The sequence below is a fragment of the Silene latifolia genome, chromosome 10 (assembly GCF_048544455.1).
Source record: "Silene latifolia isolate original U9 population chromosome 10, ASM4854445v1, whole genome shotgun sequence".
NCBI lineage: Eukaryota > Viridiplantae > Streptophyta > Magnoliopsida > Caryophyllales > Caryophyllaceae > Silene > Silene latifolia.
In genome coordinates, this window is record NC_133535.1 from 141085964 (window position 1) to 141098048 (window position 12085).

General features: G+C 36.5%; 2 protein-coding genes across 2 annotated transcripts; both read right to left on the bottom strand.

Moving 5' to 3' along the window:
- LOC141606057 (uncharacterized) lies at positions 1-2292 on the bottom strand. The gene is made up of 2 exons (XM_074425045.1): positions 1007-2292; positions 1-596 (listed from the first exon to the last, which is right to left on the bottom strand). The coding sequence occupies exon 1, from the start codon at positions 2218-2220 to the stop codon at positions 1054-1056; it is 1167 nt and encodes a 388-aa protein (XP_074281146.1). The 5' UTR covers positions 2221-2292; the 3' UTR covers positions 1-596; positions 1007-1053.
- A 5379-nt stretch (positions 2293-7671) lies between these two features.
- LOC141606058 (protein transport protein SEC13 homolog B) lies at positions 7672-9617 on the bottom strand. Its single transcript, XM_074425046.1, has 2 exons — positions 9426-9617; positions 7672-8841 (listed from the first exon to the last, which is right to left on the bottom strand). Exon 2 carries the CDS (start codon positions 8814-8816, stop codon positions 7911-7913), a length of 906 nt encoding a protein of 301 aa, XP_074281147.1. The 5' UTR covers positions 8817-8841; positions 9426-9617; the 3' UTR covers positions 7672-7910.
- Between the last annotated feature and the right edge of the window lie 2468 nt (positions 9618-12085).

Below are 12085 nucleotides of genomic sequence, written 5' to 3' on the forward strand. Positions count from 1 at the left end.
ATTCTCCATTAATAGGAACTGGCCAATGAAATCAGACATCTTAATTAAAAATTATAGTTACACGCCAATTAAGAGAATATTTATACTCGTCAGACACCCCTGATAACATCCCTCAGGATTAAATCATTCTCCCTCCTATTCACTCATTTCCTCCCTCTTTCCGTTTTCATGTTAGTCGGATTTTCTTTCCTCTTTTCTTTTTTGGAAGGTTTTGTGTGGTACAAAATCAATTGTATGTGGGGTAGAGTGTTTTGTGTGGTCCAAAATCATTTTCTTATTTCTTGTGCAAAATGGAAGGGGGAGAAATGAGTGAATATGAGGGAGTATAAAATATAAAATGAACAGCTCTGCACTTTTCTAGGGTAAACGTCCCGAATCCATCAGTACTGCTTGATGGCTGAAGCTTTATAACAAGATCCCCCACTTTGGTTTTAAATACCCAAGGACGTTTCTCCGGCCGTTTATAGTCTCCACCCATTGACAAGCTGGCAAGCCTTAAGGTAAAACTCGAACTTTATAGACTCTCCACAAATCACACCACGAGGCCACCATAATATCTATTAGAAATCATTATATAGTCTCCACATTCGAAAATCCTGAACCAGAAGCTCAAAAGAGGAAACAACCAAGAACACAAGTAAGAGAGATCATAGTTATACTCCAATTCATATGCTAATACTTTAAACAAAGAAGTTAATTCGAAGAAGACGAAGACGAATGATCGAAGTTGGAAGACAAGCACAGAACATGAACATGAAGTCAGGTAATTCCTAAGGAACCAGAATCGAAGACAGCAACCAGAGGCACTCTGGCATCCAATATTTCTATACTATTAACCATGACAACGTGAAGAGCGCACACTGTAGAAAACGAAACATGGGGAATGTTGTTTCAACTTTCAATCATATGTCAGGCATACAATGTCATTAACCAAATACAGCTATAAAACACATTTGACAATTTTTATCAGTGCAGCTTAAGATAGAGAGAAAAAAGTAGGACCAACCTTAGCTACTTTGGTAAACATAACTATAGAGTTGGCTACGAGAGGGCTTAGCATCGCCTCGAGATGGCATCAATGTTGGAATGACCTTTGCTGCTTTGATAAAGTTCAAGAAGACCTGGTGCATCCTCCTTAAAAGGTTCAATAAGTATCGTTAAGAACTCCTTCTCAGTTTTCTTGGTGGCAGTATAGAAGTTGTAATCTAACAAACCCTTCTCCTTCAAAAACAACACCACCCGATGCCTAGGCACCAGTCGATTCTCGAGGCTACAACTCAACAACATAAAACGTGTAGCTAAAAAATCGGGTTTGTAACCCAGCTCAGTCATCAAAAACCCCAACTTTTTCCTAATATTTTCTTCAGACATTTGGAAAATGAGAGGATTTCCCCTCATTAATTCAGAAACATCATATTCAGTCCATCCAAAGCTTTTGAACACCTGACATTTCGATTCGATTCCCTTCTTACTAAAACAACATAATAAACGGATGCCGTATACAAACATCCCAGAATTTCGAGGAATCCCTAATTCCTTTTCAACCCTAACCATTGTATTTCGGAAAAACTCAGTATCCTTCAAATAGGCTCCGGGAAATTGAAGAATGGCATTCCGAATAACATTAATATCAATACCATACTCCTTATTCAACAATGCAATATTTGAATTAAGATTTGCCAAAGCAGATTGTGAGATGAATAAATTGGGTTTTCTAAAAAACTTGATTAGGTTATCAGTACTGCCCAAAATTGCCCTGAGATCACGGATAATAGGATCCATACGTTTCGATACAATGAACGGACTCGACGAAATAACAGAAACTAAATTAGACTCAGAAAAACCATGATCTTGGAAAAGTTGAAATTTGGGTTTTAGGGTTTGATCAACATTAGCAGCTAAGATTCGAGGGAAGGAAGATACAGCCTTTTTGATATGGGTATCATCAAAACCGTTTTGTTTTAAGAAATCGATAACAGAATTAGCATTACCAGAGAATTTGGAGTAGTCAGCATACTTGTTAGCAACCTTGGTAGAAATGGATTGAGCTTGTTGATGAGAGAAACCCAGATTATGAACTAAATAATTGGTGTAAGATTGATTTGGGAATTTAGGGATTTGATTAGAGGAATCGGTTGAATAGAGACGAAGATGTTTAAAATTATGCAGATAATACTCAACAACTTGAACACTGAATTTGCAGCAACGGATACTCAGCATCTTGCTTTCTTCCTTCTTCAACTGCCGCTTCAAACTCAAAAAATATGAAAATGTTGGTCTTTTATGGGAGAGTGTAAATGAGTGGGATATGGATACTTGGTCCGGCTAGGGGTGTAAATGAGCCGAGCTGAGCTCGAGTTTGGGTGGGCTTGGGCTCGGCTCGGATTTTTTAGCTCGAGCTCGGCTCGAGTTCGAATCGAGTTCGTTTTGTCATTATATATTTTCACTTTCTCACCTTTTAAATCTAACTAAATATAAATATTTTTAAAAAAAACAAATAAAATTATAAAATACAAAAAATTATTATATTATAACATACTTATATAAATGTCTAAATAAAATATAATTTGAAATAATAATAATATTACAATATAAAGATTATACAAAAAAATTATAAACGAGCTCAAACGATCTTTCAAGCCGGGCCTTGCTGAGCTCGGGCTCGGCTCGTATTTAACCGAGCTCGAGCTCGAGCTTGGTTTGACCGAGCACAAGCCGAGCATTGACCGAGCCGAATCCAAGGGCTCGACGAGCCGGCTCATATCATTGACAGCTCTAGATATGGTTGGGGTGGAGCCATATCCATATCCATATCCATATCCATATCCATATCCATATCCATTTAATTTATGGTCACCCATGTTCCACCCTAATCCATTTAATAAATTTTCATTCATTCATATCCATATCCACCGAGTGAAGCGAATGGAACGGGTACCCGTTGAATATTTTTATGATTATAAAAAATGAAGACAATATATTGTAAAAAAAAATTGAGACGATAAAATTAAAAGGCGTACATCACCAAACAAAACATCTTACATATTAGAGTACAAATACACCAATTTTAAATTGAATACAAAGATTGACATTATTTGGAATTGGGATTAGAAAATTAGTGAGTTCAATTTTGAGAATTAGAGATAACTGTGGTTTTTTCGGACTTTGGATCAAGGCCGAGTGGCCTAACTTTGGATAAAATCCCCAATAGAATTTATAAATGCTTTAGAAAATTTTGAGGTATAGTTTTTTAAATCAAAATGATTATTATTTTTTATAAAAAGCTCAATTATATTAATTTAGGATATCCATCGGGTGGTTAAGCGGGTGATAGACAATTATCCATATCCCATCCTAAAATTCACCGATAACCATATCCCACCCTAAATCTTATCTTTATTAATTTAGAAGACAATACTCAATCCAGGACGTGCCACGTCATTAATACAACCTTTTTTTTTTGGAAATTCATGTTATGGTGGGACCCGTTAGTATGTAAAGTATTTATTTCTTCATAATTCCGTCAATACAAACATGCGACAAATTCCGTCTTAGAACAAATACTATGAAATAATACTATGAAATAATTTTATACATTCCGAATAAATGAAATTAATGGCATATAAGCGGTATGAATTACAAATCGGAATAAATGAAACTAATTACAGATTATAGAATTTACATAATTTTACAAAAAAATTGAATAACAATAAAATTACATAATTATGAGAAGGATTTATATTTAATTATGGGATTGAATTACATATTATGCGAATAAATTACAAGTATAATTTTTTAAAACTAGATAGTACGATATATTTGAAAAAAATCATGACGGAGTATTTACTTATAGTTAAAAACTCGGCAACTTAACTACTAGCCGCGCACATCGAAAATGGTAGGTGACAATGATAGGCTACCGAGTAAATTTACTCTTCCACAAACGTCTAGAATGTTCATTTTCAGTTAGATCACTGATCTACATTAAACATGTAGATCACTGATATAGAACTATTACATATTTACATAATTACAATAGAAATGTAAAAATAAAATATCCATCAAAAAATATTCATACCGTCTTAAATACATACCCGTGCAATTTTGCACGGGTTTAAAACTAGTTATTTAAAAAAATTGTCATCCATGTCCCACCCATTTAATTTCGGGTGGATGGATATCCACAGGGTGATGGTGGGACTGCCATCCCTAGTCTGAAGTCTGGGTATTTCAGTGGGTAAATTAGCGAGTCTACGGGTCGGATCCGAGTCAAATAACTCAGACGGTCGTAACCTTTAATTTTTCTTATGACTTCCTTTTATGATTTTTTTTTTTTTACTTTATTTTAATGACTTTCTTTTATGAGTAAAGAGTAAAGACTAAAAGGCTTTTATAAATTATAATACGAGTAGCAACTAGTATAGCAGCCCTGCTACAGCATGGTAATTTTATAAAGGTTAATTCTAGAGATTTAGTGTATTAATATTATTTTAATAAATTGAATATGAATATAAAACGTAACCATATGAAGACAATTACAGCCATGGTAAAGCAGCTCAATTATCCGTGCCAACATCCATCGAGGCCAAAAGCCCAAAACACGAAGACCATATGCCTAATTAACCTCTAAAAGCAAAATCAGATGGGGCAATGAGAATTAAGACAACAAATCAGAAATCTCCAAATGACAAACCCTCAAATATAGTCATATTCATCTTCATCGACATTGATCCAGAAAATCTCTTACTAGCACACCATTCCCATCCTCTCTGCCGTTTTTTTGCCAACACCACACATTTTACCTTATTTTACAACCTTGCTCGATATTCATAGTAATTGACAATCGGCAAAACCAAGGCTATATTATTTTTTAGAATATTGTAGAAGAAATATTCCATATATGGGGGCATAGTGATTGACAGCAATAATATTATTGATTGTGTAGAATAATGTAGTAGAAATATTCCATATATGGGTTGACTAAAATATTTTGACTACAAAGAGAATATTCCGTATGGGGGAAAGATGAGCGGGAATAACACAGATGTGTTATTCTTTTAGTCTATTGGGGATGAAAGACGAACACTCTTTTGAGATCACACATGGGTGTACGTTTTTGCTTGTCTGATCATAATCTAGCTCCAATTTCGGATAATATTATTGGCGCTACAGTTAGCGAAATGTGGTGTGAAAATAACGAGTGGAAATGGGACCTCTTTTCCGACTTGTTGCCGCAAGCTATCCTCCAGAAAATAGCTTTTATTTCTCTTATTAATGACCCCGATCTTGAAAATACGCTCTATTGGGTAGAAACGTTTTCAGGAAAATTCACTATTAAATCCGCAATGGGTTTTTTGCAAGGGGAAGATACTTCGATAGAACCCGAATCGATAGTGTGGCGTACAATATGTCGATTACCAGTCCAACAAAGAATATGTATGTTCCTATAGCTTGCTACCCATGAAAGGTTAATGGTGAACGTGAATCAAGTTAAAAGAAATATAGGGGATAATCCTATGTGCCCAAGATGCGAAGAGAAGGAAGAAACGACGGAACATCTTCTTCGCTCATGTCCAATCTCGCGGCAGATTTGGAGTATAGTAGGTGTCGATGCTTCAAACCTCTCTTTTTACAGCAACTCTCTTATAGGACCGTCCTATAGCATATGACTGGTCCAAAAGGAGAAAAGCCCAAAGTTAATATATAATTACATTCATATTTCAATTTTATTTTGATTACCCGATATCTTATAATGAATACCGACATATTTAAATATGCAAGTTATCAAGATAAAGTATTATGTTACCAAAGTAAACATTTTTTTTACACATTTATTAACTTACTTAGTTGGGCTTTATGCCATTAGGCTAGTCTTTTACTAAAAATGGTCCTATAGAACAATTTGTGCTCTTTTTATAATTCCTCTCTTTCGTTTTATCGGCCGAAGTCATCTAATTTGGGCGTTCTATAAGTTGGCCTGAGATACGGTAATGCTCTTATTCAATTGACCCAACTTGGCCTTTATTCGATATCCTTCGTCGTATAGTTGGGATACAGAGGAACACACCACCAACGTTGAACCGAAATCATCAGAGAATTCAAGTACTGATTTGGGGGACACGGAAGAGAGCATCATTTAAGAGTTCAATGATATATTACTCTGGATAACTTGAAGTCACAAACACTATGGTAGAATATTTGGGTTGGTTTCGAGTATCCAGAGTGAGTATCCTTTTGACAGCTAACTTGAACTGGTTAATTATCTCGAACTTCTATTTCTTCCGTTAAAGGAGATTCGAGAAAAGATGGTAAGTCAGATTAGACCAGACCGACCCAGAGAGGAACGTGCCCACGAGGGCACCACCTGCGGAATCCATCTGCATTTAGAGTTTGAAGATGTGTACTATTAAAAATATTCTCGTTACGGAGTAATGTATTTGCTAGTTAAATTGGTTGAAGTGCAGAGAATGTGTAGTGAATTTATGATCATCTTGAAGTTCAAATAAACAACTCATTCACACATACTACAGTTATGAAGTTCTTACAGTCCGAACCAAAAAACTAACGACAGCATATACCGCTCTTAGTTTGATAGTAGTAGCTTGTTTGAAACTGTTGTAACATAAGGATACAGTTTTAACCTCTGCTGAAACCCAAATTAAGACAGTTCTTAGATGACATATTATTAATATTTAGCACAGATTTGCATCACGATCTCTCCAAAAATCTCTACTTCAAAGCCTGGTAAATCATAACTGGTCTAATTGACAATTTCAGAACAAAAATGCGCGATTTTAGACTATACCAGAGTATCAAGTATTCAAGTCCATACTGTTGGAGCCACAATCTCAAGCAAAGCAATAGAATCGGAGATAAAGTCATCCATCACTGGTAAGCACCATTGCATTATCAAACCGATAATTAAGACAAGACGTATAACCCTGGACTATCTCACAGTCTCACTGTGTCGAAACTGGAGAGTAACAAATTATGCCCAGCATAAGGGACTACGATTTCAATCATAACTGCAATTCAAACTAAAACTGCGGAAAAAACACGTGAAGAAAGGCCACGCTAGTAACTTGCTATCGCATAACTGAGACATCAAGGACAAAAAATTACATGAAGGGATTCAAGAATCATGATACCTCTTTACATCTGCCAACTGAGAAGTTCACTCGCATGGGAAAAGAAAGCTCTGAGAGTCAAGACCAATCTTACAAGAAGAAAACTAAACACTATCACGAAATCAAGATGACAGAACCATGAAACCTAAATACATCAAAACTATAGCAGAAACTGAGACTTTGAAATCCCATATATGAAATACACGAACAATTCATCCACGCGTGAAGACTTAAATGCATTAAAAGGTACAAACCAATGCAACATAAACTAGAGTGCACCATCAATATGATGATTGACAAATCTCAAACCTAACGAAAACATCATCCGTACAAGAATACAAAGAATGACGGAGCAGGGAGCTGAATCAAAGTAGTAAACTAACTTATTTACGAGACTTTTAGTTCTACAATAGCAAGCAAAACCACTTCAACATATTATATCTGAATCGAAGACAAGAGTGAGTTCTGGAAAAGGACGGTCAATATGAAAAACAAATGTATGGCCATCCGAAAAAAGAGATCAATACCCAAATAAGCAGCAAGATAATCTATAAGAGCAATATGATGATTAGAAAAATGGAAAAGAAAGCAACATCATGTCTGTTTTCCTCTACCTCCATTAGAAAATGTTGAAGCCAAATATGATACTAATCAATACAAGCACGAGTGTTGACCACGTCGCAGAAAATGCAGTAACAAAGGACTAGAAAAACTAGTTTTAAAAACATCCATAAACAAGAGCATAGTATTCTGTAGAAATCACAAGGGAGAATTGGCAAAAACCTATGGCTCAACAGTAGTAACTTGATGCCATTCTCCGTCGACTGCCTCTTTCCAAAGTGTAACATTGTTATCCCCATCAGCAACTGCTAAAAGATTTCCGGTCAAAGACCATGATACCCTCCAAACCGGTGTGTTAAAGTCCTTCAGAACTTTACCCTCCCATTGTTCGCCTTCCTTACCGACGGTCCATATAACAACAGTTCCGTCTTGAGATGCGCTAGCGATTGTTGATTTTGGAAGCCCTAGGTTTGGGGCCCACGCAACATCTCGGACCCAATCTGAGTGCATTAGGAGAGCAGGGAAACAGTCCATCTTCCATGAACCATTGTAAAGCTTCCACACCCTCACAGTGTTGTCACAACCACCAGAAGCCAATTTGTGAACCGGGTCAAGTAACCCAGATCCAACCAATGCCCCAGGAGCAGTTGCTGGAGCCCATGAGACGGATGTTACACCAACAGGATGTGCCTGCTCTATCTTGCTGGTATCCCAACCACCGTCAGAGCGAGCAGTAAGGACAGAGATGCTCCCATCTGAAGATCCACAAGCCAAGCAAAGTCCAAGCTCATGGGGAGCCCACGAGATGGAATTAACCGACGACTTGTGTTCCTGAAACATGTGTGCCTGGGCCCAGTCGTTCTGATTACCCTCTTTCCAAAGGATCACTCTACCATCATAGGAACAAGATGCTAGCAATGATCCGAATTTTGGGTGGGCCCAAGAAACCTGCCACACAGGACCTTGGTGACCTGTTAATGTAGCAAGAGGTTGAGAAGAATTACTGCTCACACCGATGATTTTAATGGTGGTATCAGACGAAGCAGTGGCAACGCGTTTTCCGTAATAATCCATTTGAACATCATGCACCACATCAGCGTGCCCAGTTTCAATCTTTTGTGCAGGCATTTTGTGTCCTTTCTCCTTTTACTACCTATACACGAAAAGGATTTTTAAATATCAAATTCTGCTAAATCGTCAATTTAGTACCAAACTATGATTCAAATGATGATAGAATCAAGGCTTCATGGAAGAAAATTCCAGATAAACTCTTCAATTAAACTCAATTAATCGATAATTGCTAAAGCTTATACAACAACAGCACAACAAAATTGCCCTAGTGCCTCAAGGGCTCCTACAAATTGCGGGGTAAGGGGGTCGGATTCATGCGATACAAGAACACAATTAAACAAAACCCAATCACGAAATCAAACCAAAGATTAATAAATTCTTCGATTAAACCCCACTAATTATCAATTTACATAAATTCAACACAAGAATTGACATTATTATAAATTGCCCAATAACAGATCTGAGATGGGATTCAACGATCACAATCAAAGTTCAAATCTTTTTCACTTTTTAGATCTATAATCAGCAGAAAAACGCACAAATTAAGAACACCCAGAAAAATTAATCCCATAAAAATCAAGAAAACAAACAATTAATTAACATGGTAGTATAAATAATGAGATTAGAGATCTAAGGGGAATGATATAGAGAAGGAAAGTGAAGTACCAGGAGATAATGCGACGAAGAGATTTGCTTGAATCGAAACTGATGAGTTGAGAGAGAGAAGGAGAAGAGAGAGAGGAAGATGGCAATCACTTAGAGCATAAATTTGATTAAATGGAGTTTGTATTGTATTGTGTATGTTTTTTTTCAGAAGAATTATGGATCGATTGATTCATTAAATAATTGGTCATCTATAGTCTGTAAACCCGATTTGGGTTCTATTTAGAGGTTGTCACGGACTCACGGGTCGGGTTTAGTTGGATCGGGAAAGCGGGTTGGGAGTGGTTACTCACTTACTCAGATTTTTAAGGGTGCGTTTGTACTCATAAAGGTATGAGATATGATTTTGAAATGAGTCAAACTCATATTAAGTGTTTATTTGGCAAAAATAGGGGTTTCATATAGACCTGGCAAACAGATCAGGTCGTGTCGTGTTCGTGTCAACTTTAAACGGGACACCACGACCCCAACCCTAACCCGACCCAATTACATAAACGGGTCTAGTCTCAACCCTAACCCAACACATATAATTTTTCCATAACCCAACCCATTTTAATTACTACCCAAAACTAGGGCAGTGTACGGATCGGGTATTTGATCCAAAATGTGCTAGTTCGGATCGGATATCCATATTAAAAATCCTGAAGTTAGATATCCAATATCCAAACCAAATGTTTCGGATATCCAATGTTCGGGTATCCAAAACAATCGGATCGGATGCGGATATCCATCGGATATCCATACTTTAGAATTTACTTTAAAATTAAGTTTGAAACACGATTATATTCATTGTCTTACATGATGATTTTCTTTAGTATTCTTATTCCAATGTTCTCGACATAAAATTTAAGTACCACCTAGATATTTCTCTAATATTTTAAACATTAATTAAGTTGTTGTATCAAATAAAATTTTATTTTCTCGAAATTATACTAGAAAACTATAGTTTCGGATCGGATCGGATATCCAAATGTTTTAATTCTAATATCCATGTCCAAACAAAAACCAAAGATTTCGGATCAGATATCCAAACCAAACCTAACTTTCGGATCAGATATCCAAACATTCGGATCAGATTCGGATCGGATATCGGATCAGTTTGGATAATCGGATTTTTTTGCTCTGCCCTACCCAAAACTACCCCCCTCACGAACCAAACCTCCTTTTAAGCTGTTTTACGACCACACCGATAAGAAAGACATGACTCTCATAGTTTGCCACTAACAAGTCAGCCTCCGTCAAACACAGAACTAAGAGCAATGGTATGAATTTGATTATAATCATGTAGGTAATAAACTTTATTTGTGTTTGGGCTGTTAGCAAATGGTGTATTACTTTTTCCGGTGTTTCGTTCATCTTTTCTAGCGAGTAATTGATCGGAAAATAGTTAATTGGACTTAATTGCACGTTAAACTAAACTTATAGGCAAATATGCAAATAGTAAAACGTTAAGGCCTAATTTGCACATAGGTGTAAACGTTTGGGGTGTATTTGCTACTTACCCGCTCTTTTATATATACTATTTTAAATTTCTCTCCTCTCTCTTGTTTCCATCCATACTCAAAATTAAAATTAAAGGCAATTGAAAGAAACTGAAAAGCACCCACCACCACCATCACCTCGCCCCTACAACCCCTTCCCTCGTCGGACCACTTATAGCCATTGATGGCTGACCAGCGACCACCATTGTTGGTTGACATGTTACCCACTTGTATCAGAGTACCCTTAATGCCAACCCAATCCCACCTTTGCAGGACCACTCCTCTATGCTAACCGGATCGATCACCCTCGTGTTGCGAGTTTGTGGCCCTACCTTCCGCTATTCCTTTCACCCAACGTAACCTCCCTAACCATCTTGACACCACAATCTCTAATCTCTAATTAGAGAAAAATTAATAAAAAAACAAACCCTAATTGCAGTGGCAGAATCAAGATTTGAGCTTAGGGAGGCGGAAATTTTTAAGGGGGGCGGATGAGTAATAATACAATAGACACTCGAAAAAAAATCAAAAAATTTAACTAAAAATTTCGAAAAATCTCAACCGCGAGGGCCCCTACTAGCCCCCTAACTCCACCACTGCCTAATTGAAGAAAAACAGAAAAATAAGAAGTTTATGTTATTAACTAAGAGAATAGAGTAATTAGTTGTTTAATACGCAATTTATATAATCAAAGAAATTTGAAATTTTGACGGAGGTTTAAAAGGAAGAGGAGGGAATTTTGTTTTGTTTAGGTGAAGGGTAGTGTAGGAAAAAATAATGAAAAAACGTCTCTGATTGAGTAAAACTCATATTTGAAAGATTATTTACGTTTTTAAAAAATAAAAAAGCCTAATCTAAAAACCGGTTACTAAAGTGAGGTTTTCGGAGCTAGATTCCAATACACGGTTTCATCTCATGATAATATCGAGTACTTCCAACTCGTTAAAGATAATCATTAATACTTCTTTATTACTGTTTTCCAGAAGTATTATCTTAAACAATAAATTATTTTAACAAAATGGCGCGCGTGAGGAGATTATAGTCTAGTTAATAGAACACCTCCATATACAAGGAGACAACACCCCCGCTATTCTTCATATGTGAGACAATTTTATCATACTTAAATTTGGAGCAACATGCATCATACTCCAACATTGATTTCACTGATCTCGTGCTGATTAT